The following is a 20223-nucleotide window of genomic DNA, read 5'->3' as shown; positions in this document are numbered from 1 at the left end:
GGGGCAGGTGCTGAGACAGAGAAAACATGCTTCTTGGGTCTTGCCAAATGACACTGTTTAATAGATTGGACACAGAGCGTGCCCACCTCATTGGATCTAGTGGGAAACGGCCAGAAAATAATTCGTTTCAGCAGCGGCAACAGCAGAGGGAGAATTTCTGCAGAGAACTGTTGCGTGTTTAGTCTGGACTAGAAATGTGGTTATGGATTTGGAGTTTTCTATAAAAGTTGGCAGCAAGAAGTAATGTTCTTTAAAAAGGAGATGAAGGATGAAGGGGGATGATGTATAGCCTGCCTCTCATTGTGTCCTAGGAAAGCAAGCAACATTCATTTTGTGCCCACCTGGGAGTGGGGGCCCAAACGCAACCCCCATTTTTTGCCTTTCTTGGCGTTTCAAGGAACAAAATGTCATGTAAGCCATTTCATCCCGTAAAACTTCAAACTTTCCCAAAGTGGGCCATGGCCCATTCCTTTTCAGAGTGTAGGTCTTCCAAAATCTTGTCAAGAAAACTGCAGGGACTTGTCCAGTCAGTTGGGTAGGAGTCAACACTGACACACATGCTCACACACTTGATGTGGGACAGCAAGTGTGCTGTGGCCCTCAGAGTGATGGAAATTGTGCATTGCCTTCTCTGTGTGATCCTGCATACAGAAGCACTGTATCCAACACCACGGACCTTAACCCTTCCTTTTATGCAAGGCCCAGGCTGAATGTATACCATCGTCAGTTAATATCTTTATTAATCAGCAGTTCACGCCTCCTTTCCTAGGCTGTGCACCAAAGTTCACACACCATCTTCTAGACCATGGTAGTTCCTGGTTTCCTCCTGCAGGACTGGATTATGCTGAGAAACATCAGGAACACAAGGAATATGGAGAGGCCCACCACCAATGCCTCAATGATGGAGTAAGTGTGAGCCAGCTCTCTTGGTGGGCTCATCGCACCAGGAGAGGCAACCAAAAACTTGCCCACTAAGTGGCCATTCACGAAACACTGGTAAAAAGTGCTGTGTGAGTCATTCTGGAAGGAGAGGCGTAGGATCCCACCACCGGTGGCTTTGTCCAGGCTCTGGGAACTGTTCTTCTGGAGAAGTTGAAGACGTGTCAGCGTTGTGAGACCTACCTGCCAGTAAACAGGGCTGAAGAAGGCAAGAAGCAAGGTCATTCAAACAAGATGACAAATCAGACATCAATCCCAAAGGTGTATGAATAAAAGCAAGGGATTGGAAGCCAAGGCATGCTGTATTTTAGTGGGCAAATGAGCCCAGATTGCTACAGAAATAGCCTGGGTTCATCTATCAGGCTAAGCCACAGTTTGTTAATCAAACTGCAACTGACTGGGTTCAAACGGCGTGCAAAACCAATCGTTTCCAAGCCATGATATTTTGGTTCACATAGCACTCTTAACTACCAACCACCACCCTGTGGTTGAATGCCATGTGTGAACTCAGCTTCATCTCAGAAGAAGCATTTTGTACAATGTGTGAGAAAAGAGGGAATGCCTCCTCAAAGATGGCACTGCTGTCTGCAATTTTTGAAGAGTTTTTAAAAAAAATATTCTAAAAAATGAAAGATTCTGCACAGCCAGTCTAGACATCTTTTCAGCAAATCAGAATATTTAGATTACAGCAACTACTGCACCAATTGAAGGTTGCAATTTTAATGAGACAAGAGGTCTTATACATTTATACCACTTTGATTTTATATTAAAGATCACTGCCTGGGCCACTGCCCCCCTGTATTTCATATCCTTGAAAGACCGATTTTGCCTATTCAGTGAGATTTGCACAATATGCCAAGTCATAATGGGATTTCTGTGGTATTGGCTCAGTGTGTTGTGTAAACCCAGCCAATGTGATTTGCAAACAGTGGTTTACAGATTAGTTTGATATAGCTCTTGTTTGTTCTTCATTCAACAAACTCTAAAAAGGTTTACAGGAGGCAAACAATCTTTTTAATGCAAATGAGGTCTTCACTTTTTCTTGCTAAGCCCTTTAAGAACTACGCAGCTGCGGTGAAAGGGACTGATATTTTTATTTTGCAGGTGTCCTAGGAGGGTGTTCAATGTAAAATAGGTATTTTAGCAGATGCTTAGCACACTGATTTTCTCACAAAGAGGAGCAAAAGCACGTCACTAAAAATATTGGCAATGTGCTTCAGGGGCTGGAAAAATTGTGCTGGGGCCCACAATTTACAGGTTGCTCATTCTGGCTTAGAACAATGCATGGACCTTTTCTTTTTCTTTTCAAATAATGCTTAATTGCCCATCCACTTGTCTATCTATTCATTCATAGATCCATCCATCCATCCTAGAATAGCTGCAACTATTTGGGGGTCATTCTGGACTTGCAGCTCTTGCTCGAAGAGCAGGTGACAGCCGTGACCAGGAGGGTCTTTGCACCACTTTGCATTGTGCACCAGTTGTATATGTCCCTGGACTGGAAGGCCCTGCTCATGGTCACTCATGCCTTAATCACCTCTTGTGTGGATTACTGCAATGCACTGTACATGGGGCTGCCCTTGAAGACTATTTGGAAGCTTCAGCTGGTGCAAAATGCGGTGGCGCAGGCAGGTATGGGTGCCGGTTGCTCAGCACATATGACACCTCTGGTCCGTGAGCTGCATTGACTACCAGTATGCTTCTAACAGCAATTCAAGGTGCTGGTGGTTATCTTTAAAGCCCTATATGGTTTGGGGCCGGGTTGCCTACAGGACTGTCTCTCCCCAGTGGCGTCTACCTATCCTGTGAGATCTGGCACAAGAGGCATGTTCCAGGTACTGTCCACAAGAGAGTGCCATCTGGAGGAGCCAGAAAGAGAGCCTTTTCTGCCATGGCACCCACCCTCTGGAACATCCTTTCCCCAGAGATCAACTTGCCCTGATCCTTCTTTGAAAGGCACTGAAAACCTGGCTTTGCATTCAAATCTGGGGCCCTGATAGTGAAGGGTCAGAAGAAGGGGATTAATCTCCCTCCCCCCAGTTCCTATGTGGAACTAAGGCCATACCAACACCAGTTTGAAGAGGAATGAGCCTGACAATCCACTGTTGGGGCAGCTGATGGGGGAGGGGGAGATAACATGCTGGAACGCTTGCAAGAGGGCCCACGACCTGGAAAACAGGATGTATGAAATTTAGATATAGGCTTAAAGCAGCTTGCGCCATAGGGAAAGGAGAAGAATGTAGATAGTTATGACAGGGTGATGTCCATTTAGCCGTTTAACCGCAGCCTGCAGGGACATGATCGCCTTTAAAGTGACACATAGACAGAAGCCCCAAATATGGATAACTGTAAATAAGGGCAATAAGAGTTCCAGAAAAACATCTACTTCTGCTTCATTGACTATGCAAAAGCCTTTGATTGTGTGGATCACAACAAACTCTGGCAAATTCTTAAAGAGATGGGGGTACCAGACCATCTTACCTGTCTCCTGAGAAATCTGTATGCGGGCCAAGAAGCAACAGTTAGAACCAGTCACGGAACAACCAATTGGTTCAAAATAGGGAAAGGAGTACGACAAGGCTGTATACTGTCACCCTGCTTATTTAACCTATATGCAGAGTACATCATGAGAAATGCCAGGTTGGAAGAATCACAAGCCGGAATTAAGACTGCAGGGAGAAACATCAACAACCTCAGATATGCAGATGATACCACCCTAATGGCAGAAAGTGAAGAAGAACTAAAGGGCCTCTTGATGAGGGTGAAGGAGGAGAGTGCGAAAGCTGGCTTGAAACTCAACATTAAAAAAACTAAGATCATGGCATCTGGACCCATCAATTCCTGGCAAATAGAAGGGGTAGAAATGGAAGCAGTAACAGACTTCATTTATTTGGGCTCCAAGATCACCGCAGACGGAGACTGCAGCCATGAAATTAAAAGACGCTTGCTCCTTGGGAGGAAAGCTATGGCAAGCCTAGATAGCATATTAAAAAGCAGAGACGTCACCTTGCCGACAAAGATCCGCATAGTCAAAGCTATGGTTTTTCCAGTAGTAATGTATGGCTGTGAGAGCTGGACCATAAAGAAGGCTGAGCGCCGAAGAATTGATGCCTTTGAACTGTGGTGCTGGAGAAGACTCTTGAGAGTCCCCTGGACTGCTAGGAGGTCAAACCAGTCCATCTTAAAGGAAATCAACCCTGATTGCTCATTGGAAGGACTGATAATGAAGCTCAAGCTCAGATACTTTGGTCACCTAATGCAAAGAGAGATCTCTTTGGAGAAGACCCTGATGCTGGGAAAGATTGAAGGCAAAAGGAGAAGAGGACGGCAGAGGATGAGATGGTTAGATAGCATCACTGAAGCAATGAGCATGAAACTGAGCAAACTCAGGGAGGCAGTGAAGGACAGGAAGGCCTGGCGCAATATGGTTCATGGGGTCACGAAGAGTCGGACACGACTTAACGACTGAACAACAACAAGGGCAAGGGTTTTTAGAGGAGAGTAGTGGGAGATGTAAACTAAGGCGGGACAAACGGAAGTTGTATTTGGCGTACCTGATAGGTTGTGAACCCCATAGTACCTGACCAATGAAGAGCTAGGGAGGGAATTTGGGAAGTATAAAGATTGTGACCAAATTATGTTTGGGGCTCGGGCCGCCTTACAGGCTGGAGTCCTTTTGTTCTGGTACCTTAATAAAAGCAACCCTTTATTCTGCACCTCGTGTTTGGATGTCTTTTGGCTTCGGCACCAAGCTCAGGCCCATTTTGTGGCGAAACAATAGTATGGGTGAGCCTGTTTCTTGGTCTTAGTTGTGTTAACTGAGTGTTCTCGGCTGCGCGGTTATTTTATGTTATCTCTGTTGTTTTAAACTTGATTCTTTTTCATTATATTTTTAATTGTGAGCCGCCCGGAGTCATGTATATGAGATGGGCGGCCATATAAATCTATTAGATAAATAAATTAGTTGGATCCTGGGGAAAAGGAGAGTGACCGAAGGTGGTTCCAGGCTTGAAGGACTGCTTACAAATATTTAACAGGGTGCCTAACTCAAAGTAAAGATTAAAAAAGTAAAATAAAGGCAAAGGGAAATGACTCCCTCCAATGGAGCTCAGGACCTCCCAGGCAAATCTATGTGGCTGTTTGGCAACAAGACAGAAATGGTTTCCTATTGCCTTCTTCCGGGGTGTGTTTTTTGATTTCCCGGTTTTAATTCCTGACCTTCAACCTTGGAATTCCCTAGAGGTCACATCCAAGGACTAACCAGGCCCAACCCTGCTTATCTATTGAGCCCAGACAAGGATGGTCAGAGGAGAATAATGATAGGTCAGATCCACCAGCAATTGAATTGCTTATCCTGCTAGCAGAAGTATTACTGCTCTGAAAACATCAGTATTGGTTTAGCTCAGTCCTTGAGCTCCTGCAACTGGGTGCACTCTGAGTGTTTCATTCAGTTGCTCCTGTTTCATTTTTTCTTTTTTAAATGAATCTTGCTGCAAGTAGCAGAACTGGATCTCCGCCTGGTATCCAAAGGTGAAAGGTTCACGTAACTCGTCAATGATTAACTTGCTTTTTTTACAACATACAGATGAAAGCAAAACCAAGAGAACTACATGAATATTTCCTGAAGGATCTCCTCCTCGTGGTGTTAGGGCTGGTGGTGACAGACTAAGTGGAACCAATTAAGTTTGGATACTGACAGCTGCTTTCCTAAGTGCACCACTTTGACAATAAGTTTGCTTCTGAAAAAAACCCTACATAATTAAGTGTGGCAAAAATAATAGCTGTATCAATATATCTCTAGGTTAGTGTTTCTCAACCTTAGCAACTTTAAGATAGGCGGATTTCAACTCCCAGAATTCCCAAGCCAGCCATGGCTGGCTGGGGAATTCTGGGAGTTGAAGTCCGCCTATCTTAAAGTTGCTATGGTTGAGAAACATTGCTCTAGGTGCTTGCAAAAGGGTGGCAGGAGTTTGGACTCCCTGGGATTAATAGTAGAAACAATGTAAGAGGGATTTGGGGGAGGCAGCCTTGTGAATGGCTTACAAATACCATACAATTTTTGAAACTTTCCCCTTTCAGCTACAGATCATGTAGGGTATGATCTTCAGAAAAGAAGCAACAGGCCCAGCAGTTTTAAATCTGGGAACCAGAGAGAGATATTACACATCATATTTAAGTCATGATTTGCTTTAACCATGGCTAGGTGCCTGTCTTCCTACCAATAAGCCATCAACAACCGTTTGCAGACTTCAAAGACTGCATTCATACAGTACACTAAGCTCAACCACATACCACATTATTGCTTAGCAGGATGCTGGACGTGCTCTGGGACCATGTTGTATTGAATTAACAATTGGTAGACTTACCACATCATAAGCAAACCACAGCGACTACATTCACAATACACTAAGCCCAAACCAAAGAAGATCTACTAGATTTAGTGTGAATGCTAAAGAGAATCAGAGGTCTGCCTGATGGAGGCAGGAAAGTCTTGTCTGACATTGGTACCTGTAGATGGAAGACGTCGGGCAGCGAAGGCGAGCAATGGCTTTTTGTTGGGGATGGTAGGTGGTAAAGACCAGGAATGGTACCCAGTGGGGTTTCTCTTGGCCAAGCAAGTATGGTGCGTTACAGGGCACTTGACAGGTTTCTATTCTCAGCTCTGGTGCCCGTTGTGGCAACATCAAGTTCTTCCGCCTAATCATCCCACAAGGCAATGGCATATCCTCCTCGTGGTCCATCATAGCCAGCTGGGCATAACAAAACCCCACTTGCTTCCGTTCCCCAGAATGGCCACAGCGATCACAAGACTGCCAAGGACTCCAGGAGGTGAACAGGGTGGCCTGTGCTCCATTTTCTAGCTCCACTGTAGCATTGCTCAAGGTGGTCTCCCCCAGGCCCGCATGGGAGACATGGAGGTGCCCAGCGTCTTGAAAATCAACATCATAATAGCCAATGGTGGCATCTCCTGCACGGCAGGTGTACAACCCAGAATCTTCTGCACTGGGACTTGGAATATACAGGTTGCTGGCGATCAGTCGGGATTTGAAACGCAGTCTCCGCAACTTGGCATGGCTGAGCAAGGGCCAAGAAGTTCCTCCTGAGTATAGGAAGGTGAGTGGTTGCTCATTAGTCCAAGACGGGTCAAGGTATTGCCAAGTGATGTACCCTCTGTAGGAAGAGTGTGGACAACGTAAGATCACAGGATTGTCGGAGATAAATGCTAACGCGCAAGGATGGCCAGGGAAACATGGTTGGCCCAGTGAGTAACCTTCATAATGGCTACCTTCAGTGATGGTTAAGAACAAACCCAGGAACAAAGCTCTCAAGGGTGCCCAACAGGACATGGCAAGCTGGGTACTGATCTATTAAGAAAACCAGGAAGGAAAAATCCAGCTGTGACATCATTGCTGATGTCATAATAGAAGAATGCTACTGTTAACACGGACCTTGTTCTGGAAGACTGGGTCCCACCTAGATACAGTATTGACTTAGCATCCCATATGAAATAAAAGATCCGCATAGTCAAAGCTATGGTTTTTCCAGTAGTAATGTATGGCTGTGAGAGCTGGACCATAAAAAAGGCCGAGCGCCGAAGAATTGATGCCTTTGAACTGTGGTGCTGGAGAAGACTCTTGAGAGTCCCCTGGACTGCTAGGAGGTCAAACCAGTCAATCTTAAAGGAAATCAACCCTGATTGCTCATTGGAAGGATCGATAATGAAGCTCAAGCTCAGATATTTTGGTCACCTAATGCGAAGAGAGATCTCTTTGGAGAAGACCCTGATGCTGGGAAAGATTGAAGGCAAAAGGAGAAGAGGACGGCAGAGGATGAGATGGTTAGATAGCATCACTGAAGCAATGAGCATGAAACTGAGCAAACTCAGGGAGGCAGTGAAGGACAGGAAGGCCTGGCGCAATATGGTTCATGGGGTCACGAAGAGTCGGACACGACTTAACGACTAAACAACAACAACAAAATGAAATAAAATCTATCTGCGATTTTATTCCCTTTTAAATATTTTGCTATATAAAATGTATATCCTGAAAGGCAGGATAACAAGATCACTTTATATTATTAATATTTTGTATGGCTTCTGTTCAAAGCCAGATTGTGCATCAAAGGAATGTTTAAAAATCACTTTAAAAAATCTCAGCCTGTTGGAGGAATGGTTGGTGAAGATGATGGAACTTGTAGAGATGGCTAAATTGACTTCCTTGATTAGAGAAAAGATAATATCTATATTTATGGCTGACTGGAAATCCCTTATAGACTTTTTGCATGAAAAAGAAAAAAATGCACTTGTGGTTTTGATGATTAGAAAAAAAAAAGATAATAGAAAAAAGTGAGCTTTTCTTCTTGTAACCAGAGTAGGAGATAATTTTCTAATCATATTTGTATTTGCTACAAAGAAAATCGGAAGCTCCTTTTTTCTATGTCTTTCTATCTTTTCTTCCTGCACCTTTGTCTTTTTCCTTGCTTTCTTTATTCTTTATTAGTTTTTATCTTTTCTTTAAAAAAATTAATAAAATTTATTTAAAGAATCTCCACACGTAGAAAACGGTCTTTTTTTTTTTTTATAAAAAACCCCCAACCCACAGATAATAGCAAACATAAAAGTGCAGTAATCAGAATGGATAGAGAGCAAGCACAAATGCTTTAACCCTTCAGCCTTTCCCCAGTTCAAATTACAGCCTCTGTTAAAAGTTATCAGCAGCATAGCTAGCCTCTTGGACCAACCGTCCCTTTTAATAAAAAAAAAAATCAAAACTCGGAAACTTTCGCCTTTCCTGCTACAGTATTTGAACGTTGTGTTTTTAACCTCCCAGGCAGTACCTGGGCGAGTTCACTTTCCTTGAGAAGGGGAGGAGAGAGGGACTTCGCAAAGTTTCTCCTCACCCTCTCCCCCCCTTTCCCCAAATAGTTTGGTTCCTTCTCAACCCATTCAAGAACGCCTTGAGGCTTAACCATCGTCCCGAGAGGGGGAAGACCCAAAGCGGAGCTTCACGCTCCTCACATTTTCTTTTGAATGATTCAGCTCGCCCTGAAAGTGAACCCGAGTTCATGAGGGAGTCGGTTGCCGCAAAACAGCTTCCCCGTGAGTAAGCCTGGGCTGCGGCTCCCCGCTTCCCTGAAGGAGTTGGTAGTTTCCGTTCCTTGGGCGAGGCTCCCTCTCGCCAGGGCAGCACCTGAGGCGCGCACGGACTGGGACGCGGCGCTCGGGAGCGTCGGAGGCAGAGCGGGGCGGGCTGCGGAGCCCCGCCGAAGAGCCCAGGGAGCGAGGTGGGCTTGGAAACGAACGAGTCCGGGAGCGCTTATCCCGCCACCTTCCCCCGCGGAGCGGACCGACTCAGAGTCCGTACAAAGGTTGGGAAATGGAGACCCAGAGGACGCGTCGGCCGGCCGCGCTGCCCCTGCTGTGGTTCTTGGGCGCTGCCTGGATTTTAGGTAAGCGAGGGAGAGAAGTGTGGGTTCCCCCCACCCCGCCCCCAACGACGAGACCCTCCTGCCCTTTCGCCCCCCTGTGAGGGGAGACTCCTGTGCGGGGACCCCCTCTTTCGGGCGCAGGGGAGAGGAAGCTCGAGAGCTGATTGGGCGATCGCCAAGTGCCCTCCGCCAATCGCCTTCCCCACTGCTGCTCCCGCGTGGACTCCGCCGCGGGGGAATCCGAAAGGGTCTTGCTTCCTTTCTACCCCCAGCCCCCCGCCCCCGGTCCTGGCGCAGCGGGGTCTCTCTCCGGTCCCCGGTGCGCCTTCCTGCAGGCGCGGAGGAAAGAGCGCGTTTCTGGACAAAGCAGATCCGCACCTGTTGGCCGCCCGCAGGCCGCCCGCTGAACTGGGTTCCTGAATGAACCCACTTTCTGAGACTAAACGTTCCGTTGGGTTGTACACGGAAAGGGGCCGTTTTTCACGCCGTGCGCGAAACGACTTGGAATGAACCCGGTTAAAAGGATGGCACGTTGTGGGAACGCAACTTTTGGGATTGTTAACGGACTTGGCTAAGTGGGTTGGGTGAACCTAGGATGTGGTGACTTGTTCTCATGTGTGTCTAATGTGTGCGACGGTGCCGTCACACAAATGGGGCAATGCGCCTGGGGTGGCGACCCAAGTCTGTAACTGGTGCTTTGTGTGAAAGAGCATTTGCTGTTTCCACATTCACACCCTCCCTGTGTTTATTTGTTAGATTTATATCCCACCTTTCCACCAGAAGCATACATAGCGCTCCCTCCAGTTCCCCCCCAACAACAATCCTGCAAAGTAGGCTGGGCAGAGGGACAGTGACCAGCCCAAAGTCACTCAGTGAGTTTTGGTGGTTGAGAGTGGAGTTCAGTCTGGGTCTCCTCAGCCCCTTAATCACTATCATCAACCATACTGTCTGTTATTGGTTATAAAATGTTTTCTTCCCATCCCTTCCTGAGCCCATCTTTTCAGCCTGACACTAGCTAGTTGGCTTCCTCTTCACGGGGAGAATGTCCTTGGCTCTTCTCAGCTCAAGGTCTCTTTGCATATACTGTGGCCTGGCTCGTAGCCCCAAAAAGGAGGGAAAAGCCTTTTTTTCCCCTGCCTCCCGCTGCCCCCCACTTTTCCTGTTCATCATCTGCCTTTGTCTTTTGCTTGTTGGAAGGAATAAACAGTAGGCTCCCCGGGGGAAGGAAATGGGATGGTTGGAAGAAACAATGGCTTTCTCCTTGCTTGTGTTTGTACCAATGATGGAAAATGAAACGTTATCCAACTCAGCTAAGGACAGAAAGTATGGCGGTGAAGTTCTCCAGCTAGAGCCAAGATACAGCTTCTCCGCAACATCCCGGATTTTGGGAATTCACATAAGTCTGAGGCTACCATAAGAGTTTGCTGTAGTAGCTATACAGTAAGGGCCTTAAAAGCATTTGAAATGCAAGTCTTGAAGCCAAAATAATTCCTTTAGTGCACTTTATTTAGGTCGTTTTTCATATCCCAGTATCAGACAGGTTGCCTCTTGACCAACACATGGCAGGGTGTGTGGTGTTTTGCATATCATTACTTTCCTCCAGGGTAAACATACAGCCCATGGAAGGGAAGGGTTTGATTATTGTAGTTAGTCAGCTCCAAGCCCTTTTTCTCCTGTTCTGGTTTCGTGTAATCTGAAAAAGGGGGAGTATTTCTGGAGGAATTGTGGAACTATTGGTTTCTGTGGCAAGATCTCTTGTGTGTTTGTTTGAAACCTGTAGGTAACCCCTACTAGACCTTTTTTCCCGGAAGGCTGATGACTGATCCAGACTGGAGCGGTGGTTGTGACACACACTCACACATGCCGAAACTGCAGGTCCTTTGTGGGAGGAAACTGATCCTAGTACCAACCCCTTTTCAGTCTGGAATGAAACCACAAAAACAAATAAAATGAGTGGGAAAGAATATGAGCATGAGATATGCATAAAGACTTGCTTTGTATCAGAACGAAACTTAGAAAGTAGAAAAGTGAAAAGGGTTTTCTTTTTGGACAATTAAAAAAAGTCAACGTCAGAGTAAAACTTGCCATTATTTTGCCAAGGTGGAAAATGCTTGTGGGTAGCTGGTAAATAGAAACAGGACTCTTGGGGGGGGGGCATTTGTTCTTTGGAACACTGTTCCCCAAAGTGTAATTCAGAGCATGATTGCCTATCTTTTTAGGCATCAAATAAAAACTGATTTACTCTTCCAAGTGTTTTCAGTGAATATTAATGGATTTGGAGAGTTTATTGCAGCTGGTCTTTTGTGATATTGTTTTGATTTTGGTTGGGATCACACAACGTACTAAACCAAATCTAGGCAAACTACCTTATCGTTTAGCTATTCAGCCATAATAGAGTTTGTTTGAGTTTGAAGTAGAATGTTATGTGAACTTTGTGATTGGTTAGTTATAGTTCATGTCTCTGTGTTTGTATATGTTTTATTGAAAACCCTGAATTTTGCACGACAAGTCTGAGTATTCACACAGTGGGTACACCATCTTCAGCTTAAGGATTGAAGTGGGCTCTGTGTGGGTGAGGGAGGAAGTTTCAGGAGTTTTAAGCAATGAGATATGTGCCTTCAAAAACACTGTTTATTTCCCTGTTTAAAAACTCCAAACTGAAAAATGAAATACAGGTAGTCCTCGCTTAACGACCACAATTGGGACTGGAATTTAGGTTGCTAAGCGATGTGGTCATTAAGTGAATATCACATGACTGCACCTGATTTTACGACCTTTTTTGCAGTGGTCATTAAGTGAATCACTGCAGTTGTTAAGCAAATCATGCAGTTGTTAAACAAATCACATGGTTCCTCATTGATTTCGCTTGCCAGAAGCCTGCTGGGAAGGTTGCAAATGGCAATCACATGACCCCTGGACATTGCAACCATTGTAAGTGTGAGCTGGTTGCCAGGTGCCCAGATTGTGATCACGTGACTGTGGGAGCACTGCAATGGTCATATCTTCGGGCACTGGTCATAAGTCACTTTTTTTAGCACCATTGTAATTTTGAACAGTTGCTAAATGAACAGTTGTTAAGCAAGGACTACCTGTAAAGGACCCAAAGTCTTGATCCTGTCTGCTCTTGGTAGGGCTCTGGAAGGCACAAAAGAGATGTTAGCCTCCTGCACTTTTTACATCCTGTGTTAGAGAACCAGGCTTACACACAGTTTAATACAGGACTGACAATTTTTTTTTATTAAGCTAGAATTTTTTGTTGCCTTTTTTGTAAAACTGGGCTAAAAAGCGACTGGCCTGCCATTTCATTGAATACTAGGGTCCTGACTGATTTGAATGGAAGAAATAAAGATCTTGGCAGGCTGGTAAACTCCTGTTCACCCGTTTGCCTTTTATGACAAAGAATTTCTAGGAATCAACCAGATAGGCATCTGGAAAAGCAGATTTTTGATACTGTGTAATAGATGCATCTTTGTGGTCTAGATCTTTTGAGAATTATTTTCAGGACTTGTAATGAATTGGACCTGAAACTGCTGGGGAGGATGGTAGACACAACTTGCTTCTGAACCTTGAAGCTGTTATAAAAAGCAAGGCAATCCTCTTCCTTTCCTCTTTGTTCTCCTTACTTTTCAGCTTTTCTCCAGTTTTGGGGGGCCATACATAGTTCCAGCCTTGTGTTTAGACGTGACAATATTTAACCTACCAGGCTGGAGAAGCTACTGCTGCTCCTAAGAGCTTGGGAGTTGATTAGAGGAAAAGAAAATACTTAGTTTTGGAATAAGGTCCTCCCAAGGCTTATGGAAATGGTGAAAGAATCCCATCCTTTCATTCCAAATTCTGCATCTCCATTTGGAGTAGCTTCTTCAAAATATGTTCTACGTGTGTTAAGTGATGCCTTCCACAATCCTCATGGCTGTAGGCCACATGAGCTGTGGATGATGCTGTTTCTAATGGTTTGTATGGATCATAAATCTTCATCTCTTCATTAGCCAGGCATGGGTTATGTATAAAATTCAGTGCAAAATAATTATTTTGCCTGTGGAGGAACATCTAAGTTTCCTTCTTTTTGGTAGACTCTTTTTAGGGCAATTCCCCATTATCAGTTGAAAAAGAGAAACTCTTTGCTTGATTAAGTACACAGTGGCATTTGTGATACCAAAAGCTTTCCAGTTCTCCTTAAGACTACAAAGGTGCTTTGGATTCATAGAAAGCCAGGGACTTTTAATATTTCCTGACTTGCCCATCTCCATTGCATTCTGTTAGCAGATCAAATCACCAGTGTATATTTTCTGAACGTGCAGAAACTCTGGTTGTCCACTGGGCTGTTTGAGGTTCAATTGCTGAATGGTTTCTCTTCTGAAAGGAAATCGAGAAGCCCAAGTGGCTTTAACTCAATGGCTGGAACTTTGTATGTTCCTGAAGCAGTGCTCTCAACAGGCACGAGGAGAGTTTGCTGAGAAGATAAGCCAGATCTGGCTGCCTCGACATCTAATAAATGGCAGGAAGGAATGCTGTAGAAGGGAAGTATGTGGTATTTAGGCACAATGTTTCTGTTCATCATTCCCTTGCTTCTGTCTCCTCCAATCTACAGATTCTGCCGCTGCGATGCAGGTCACTGTGCTGAATCGCTTCAACGTAGTCATCCTCTTTCAACCTGTGACTCTTCAGTGCAACTATCAGACCACAGCAACCCAGCCACCTATCGTCTTGTGGAAATACAAATCCTACTGTCGGAGCCGCCTGGCTGATGCTTTTAACCCCAGCAGCCAGGAGAGCCAGCTCAACAACCAGCTACAAGCAAACAATCCTGGATACAACCCTTACGTGGAATGTCAAGACAACTCCAGGACAGTGCGAGTTGTGGCCACCAAGCAAGGCAACACGGTAACCCTGGGGGAATTCTACCAGGGCCGGCGCATCACTATCACTAATGGTATGTACAGGATACCAAAATACTGGCTCACAGTCTATAAAAATAGTAATTGTTGGTGTTGGTGAGACAGAATAAACAAGAATTCCAGGTGGCAGATTTACGAAAGTTGTTTTTTTAAATGTGCCATTACTAATACAGGTGCAGGTAGATGAGTGAGCATTTTTGTGAGCTGTGCAGCTGTCTGTGTTTACCAATCCCAGCCGAAATGAAAGTTGTTTTGGCCTCCAGAAGGGTGTGAAGAAAAAAACGCATTGGGAACTTGATGCTGTAATTTGCCTTAAGTTACAAATCCCCAAACATCTTTTGAGATGTTAAAGCTTTGCAACCACAGGGCTTGTTTTTTATACCATGAACCCAGAATTCTGGCTTATTGTGATGTGTAAACCAGGTCAGTGTTGTTGGCTGAGGTATGTTGTGGTCCTTGTTTTTGTACTCTGATGGTTAGCTATGATTGGGTCTGTTTTCCTAATCTTGGTGTCCCTTCCTAAAATTGCCATGTGGATATGATGAAGGTATTTGCTTCATATCATATTTTAAGCATTGCTGTGAAATGTTGCAGGAATAACTATAGGATTTTGCTGAAAAAAGACATACATGTACTCCTGAGAGTTTGAGCTTTGAGATTCCTTTGAATTCAGAGGCTTTTCAAAATGAAACTGTGACTAAATTGGGATGGAGTGTAAAAGTATTTAAAAATCTAAATTGAAATAACTACTGCTGTGCTAAAAAAAAATCAGGTAGAACTCACTTTGTAGGTTAGATGTTCAGCTGATTGGTCCAGTTTTCCTTTCTGTTGGGGATATAAACCTTTGCTATTTTATCAGTTTTGGGGCTTTTCAGCTTTTTTAAAAAATGTCCAAGGTAGATTAAAGCATCCATCTGAACTTGGGAAACTAAGCAGATTTGAACCTGGTTAGTATTTGGGTGGTAGACCAGAAGAGACTCCCAGGGTTGTAGGCTAGAGTGGGAAGTGAAGCCTACGGCCTGATTTCTAGAAGAAGGCAATCATGAACCCTCTTCCATATTGCAGCCAGAAAATTACATGAACGTCTCCATGAAGGAGCCTTTAAAAAATAAAATACAATACATCCCTTCGTCACAGAATAGAAAGCTGGCAAAATTCCAGAATTATTCTTTGGTTCCTCTTTAAAGAGCAAAGAACAGATAGGTGTGGCCGAATTCCACCACTTCCCCATGCCCTAGTTTCCTTTGGAGAAGAATAAATTTACATGTATTGGAATGCAATGAACAATATTAGTTTGACTTTCCAACAGAACATTCTTGCCCTAACTCTAAAGCGCAACCATTATGAACTTTTTCAGAAAACATATTTCTAAATAGTGGAGAGAAGTATTTTGCTTTAAATCTACTCAGCCTCAAGCTACACAATCTCTTTCTAATGAGTTTAGCTGAGCAATACCTTGTATTCCATGAGAAAATAATTTCATAACCTCTAGATGTTTTGTGCCTGATCTCTGGTCAGCCTTAGTGTGAGCAATAAACAGAGATTGTTTTTCTTGTTTTTCAATCAGTTAATCTGTAGTCTTAAAATCTTGCAGTTCCAAATATATGGTGATTAACATATGTGGGATTGTGCTATAAATATTTCACTCTTAGTTTCCTGCAGTTGGAACTAAACTTAGCCACTTCATCATTATCTTTTTGCAATTTTGTCCCATGTGTTGTGTGTCAGAAAACCACTGCCTGACTTTATGAATATTACTTCATTTTTAATTTGGGTGTTGTTTTTCATAACCATAGTAAGAACTTGAAGGGAAGTTCAAAACAAGAATGAACAACACTGACAAATTTAGTAGGTCGAAAGTCCATGGCAAAACCCCACAGCCTGTGATAACATGTTCTAAACAAGCACTAATGGTCAGATTTAGAAGTGCTACATGTTTTTCTCTCCCTTACTGCACAACCCCGTCCCCAAAATCATAGTGTGATTAAAAAGGGGCTTTTCTTTCAAGACTTAGCAACGCTTGACTCGTGCTATGACTGTTCCATTTGGATATTTTCTATTTTTGTTGTATATTTGTTTTGTTTTTTATTCTCTCTATTTATATTCTTTATCCACCATTGTAAGAACAGATTCAGGTGTGCAAAACATGGTGAGCAGCTAAAGTGCCATATCTATTATAACTTAATATCATCCTTGCAGTGTAGCTTTCTTTCATCCTCACAGATTTTTTAACATGGTTCACTTCCAACAGGAAACATAGAAAATCAGGTTAAAGTCTAGGGCATGTGATATTCATGTTGTGAAAGCAACTATCTTATGGAGTATGTGCTTCTTTGCTGCTGACCTAGATGCTATCAAGCAGGCATGGTGAACCCAAGGTTTTCTCATTAGAAGTCATTCACCCAGCATTAATCTGGTTTTTGGCTTTGCTACCGAATTTTAATTGTTAGTGAGATTAAGGTCGTGCTCAGAGTTTATTCTTCATAAGAAAAAGGGGACTAAGGTTTAAACATGGCAAACGTAGTAGAGCAAGAATACACGGTGAACATTTTCCTAGGTTGTTAAAATAATGACCTACGTTTCTACACATCCTCCATAATTGTATGAGGAGCAGGTAGAGATGGTAGAATTAGATGGAGTGAAATTGACTGTAACTTTTAGGCTGGAGTGGTGGGAATAATGTTTTGAATGTAGGGTATTGCATTACATTACTAGAAAAATAGCATGCATCTTTTCTGCTTGATGCTAGGTGGTGGCTTCTCCTCTTCCTCCTTCTGCCAACATGATGCTGTGCTAGGAATGGGGAGACCCAGATTTTAGTTCTCTCCTAAGCATGGAAGCCAGCTGGATGACTTTGAGCTGGTCACTCTCTCCCAGACCCAACTGGGAGGTCGAAAAACATCTCCCTATGAACCTGCATTGGACCAGGGTGATAGATCATGGTCCATAATCTTAAGTGAAGAGGCCTTTATCCTTCAATAGATTGATTCAAGCTGATAATAATAATAGTAAGAACAACATGGGCTAGGTTTATTCTTCCATGATGACTTATTAAAGCAATATTTCCTCATCTGAAGTGTTATAACCTGTTGACTCAACCTTACTGTCAGTGTTGCTGGGTTTATTTATTTATTTATTTATAATTAGACTATCACCCCATGAGAGAGTTTAATTATATAGCAGGGTACTGTCCTGAGCCAAAACTGCTGCCTAGAGAAAATAAAGTGGCATTTGGAAAACTGCAGCAAAACCAGTAGATTGAAAGGAATAAATGATGATTCTGATTTAATCATATAAAGGCTCCTTTCAGACATATAATTTAAGCTGGAAGGCTGAACCTAATTTGCAGGCCTTATTGCCCTGTTGCTAACAAAATTTGCGGGTATAAGCAAGCAGCCCTGCAGATGTGAAACTTGAAAGATCATGAATTGGATGGTTCCAGTCGCTCAATTACAGGTTCACATATGATCCTTCTAGCAGCTTTGCTGTTGAGATTTTTGTGTCTGTTTCTGAGACTGTGGCACTCTGACATGTTTTGTGCACCACATTCCTCAGTCTCTTTGCCAAAACATTTCACAAGGAGTTCCATAAATTCACTACAGTTGCAAATTCTCCTCACTCTGCATCAGCCTTCCTGATGCATTTGATTGCAATTCTGAACAACCCCTGCCATGTTGCCTGTGTTTACACCCACACACATAGATTTACTTGGGGCCGCTCTCTTGAAATGTTTGCATAAAATAAGGTTAAGTCAGCTCAGCTGAGCACCTTGTAAGCAAGGATAGTTCCCTTGTTCAGACAAACTCTTATTTTTGACTCCTGCGAGAGAAGAGAATCATATTTCATACGAACAGCTACCTAATAAGCAGTGCTGGTCACTGCTGCATCTCTAGTGTGTTGCGCTGATTACACTCCTCTCCCCCTGCCCCCTGCCCCCTTGAGTCATTAGTGACTTTTCTAAGTCTAAAGAGATCTGCTTTCTGGAGAGCCACTGACTTGGGCAAGTATAACATTGTCATCCTCTTCCTGTATATCTGGCTTCACAGTGTACAAATCACAACTCTGTCACTTCATACTTCTTTCTCACATATACCCACTCCCATGGGTGCCTTTAAGTACTTTCACTTCCCTTGGTGTCACTGAGAATTTAAATATCTTGTTTGGGGTGAGAAGCTGAGCATGGTTAGACCTGATTAGTATGTTGGCCAGGAACTTGCAAAGTGTAGGTAGACTAGGAAGGTGAAAAACTTTCTGGAAGAAGGCAAATTGTTCTGTTCTGTGGCCAAGGAGATTAAATATTTATTTATTTATTAACTAGATTTAAACGGCCACCCAACTCAAACAGTGTGACCCTGGGTGGCATAAATGTGTTCAGGAATTCACTAGGAAATGAGATTCACTTGAAGGACAATTTACCTTACCTTCACATAGCCTCATGAAGAAAGAACTAGCAGCTCCAAAGTGATACCTTTTTAAGAAGTTAGTAGTACCACACCAGTGGAGAACATAGAGTTTGGAGCCCGGAGAAATCTTTTGGTCAGTTCCATGCTTTAACCCCTGGTTGAAGGTTGCCTTGGTTGGAATTTGAGTTTTTCTGTTCCTCTCAAACAATGATTCTTCTGCCAGTTGAGGGCCTCCCAGAACTGCTATCCATTTAAGTTCCCCTTGCAGCTAAAATCTACAGTAAATTTTGAACAAGAATTTGGGTGGAAGTAAGAATGCAGCTCTATCCTTTGAGTTTTCGCTGCTAGTCAGATAGACAGTCCAGCTCTTCGGTATTATTTTAACTCTCTTCTGCCCATAGCCAGGGCTTCTAAAACCAGCATTATAAAATCCAAAACACCATGACAATAATTTGCTTGTTTGGATTACATTTTTTCGTATTATAATCTGATATATATTTTGAGTTTTGCTCTATTACCAAATTGGTAAGATCCATTCTTTTAAAAAATGGCATTAATATGATTAGCATTAACGGAAATCTCAGCTCCTTGTGACTTTACAAATATGTCCATGTTGTTTTCTTGGGAACAATAGAGAAGTGTTTTTGCCACTGTCACCTTCTGAGATAGGCATAATGGTGCTAAAAAGATGGACTTTATGAGATGCTGCATTGTGAGAGATATAGGAGGTATTAGGGGAATTGAGCTGGAAACCGTAACGGGAGAAGAATTACGATTGTAGCATCTAGATCGCCTCTGGGTGGTTACATCTTGAAGCAAAATTATTTATACATTTTTAAAGTGGTGTTTATATTCATATGGGCTTGAAACGTTAGGAGAAATGAAAACGGATTGTGGAGGCTGCATTAAATTGGTAATCTGATTTGAGGGACACATTCTGATTTTTGTGTTGCAGTATGGTATTATATGCGTCTTAGTTTTAATCCTCTTGGCTGCAGTTCTTAAATTCTTCCAGAATGCAGAACACAGTCTTTTTGCTCTAATACCCAAGTTAAAAAAGGACACTGATCTATAAGTTAAATCTATCTATGTGGTTGCTAAGGGTTGACCGTGACTTTTTGGCATCATCTCTAAGTTCAAAGTGCAGTCAGGAAAGTGGAAAGTTCTCCCCTTTTCTTTGCGTAAACTGGCTTGTTCCCGCACAGGAGAAGACAAAGTTCATGGTTTCTGAAAATTTTAGCTGTACTGTAGTTTTTCCTAGAGACCCTGAATAAAGGGAGAAACCACTTTCATTGGGCTGAAATCAAAGAGAAATGAAACCAGTACGGCTTTTCTCCCTACGTCTTGTGCAGTGTAAGAAATCTGTCCAATGTTTCCAGTATTTTGTCCTCCAGTCAGTAAAGCACACCTCTTTCTAGTTGGATGTTATGTTCAGCAACAAAGTGCAAAGTGTTTTTCTGCCTTGTAGCCAGTTGCAGTTGGCTGTGGACACAGATTTGAGCAATATAGGAATCTCATAGATCAAGCTGCTCTTCATTTGATATTAGCAAGCAGAGGAA

The 20223-nt window shown here is 43.3% G+C and overlaps 2 protein-coding genes across 4 annotated transcripts in view; one reads left to right on the top strand and one right to left on the bottom strand.

Annotated features, from left to right (window-relative positions):
• Positions 1-798: 798 nt before the first annotated feature.
• On the bottom strand, positions 799-7286 carry FAM187B (family with sequence similarity 187 member B). The gene is made up of 2 exons (XM_025167448.1): positions 6448-7286; positions 799-1138 (listed from the first exon to the last, which is right to left on the bottom strand). Exons 1-2 carry the CDS (start codon positions 7284-7286, stop codon positions 799-801), a joined length of 1179 nt encoding a protein of 392 aa, XP_025023216.1.
• Positions 7287-8876: 1590 nt separating this feature from the next.
• The window catches only part of LSR (lipolysis stimulated lipoprotein receptor), a 30746-nt gene continuing 19399 nt past the window's right edge, over positions 8877-20223 (top strand). The window contains exons 1-2 of one of the 3 annotated variants that reach the window (XM_007429448.4): positions 8877-9387; positions 13955-14296. In XM_007429448.4, coding sequence (XP_007429510.1) covers positions 9315-9387; positions 13955-14296 — 415 coding nt within the window. In that variant the 5' untranslated portion in view covers positions 8877-9314. The remainder of the gene's footprint in view (positions 9388-13954; positions 14297-20223) is intronic. The other 2 variants (XM_007429446.4, XM_007429447.4) reach the window with 2 other exon arrangements.

Source organism: Python bivittatus, unplaced genomic scaffold (genome assembly GCF_059951505.1).
Source record: "Python bivittatus isolate LINGU-HERP-01145 unplaced genomic scaffold, Pbiv_v1 ctg000310_np1212, whole genome shotgun sequence".
Taxonomy (NCBI): domain Eukaryota; kingdom Metazoa; phylum Chordata; class Lepidosauria; order Squamata; family Pythonidae; genus Python; species Python bivittatus.
Note: the sequence above shows the minus strand (reverse complement) of the source record. Positions and strands in the feature narration are given on the sequence as shown.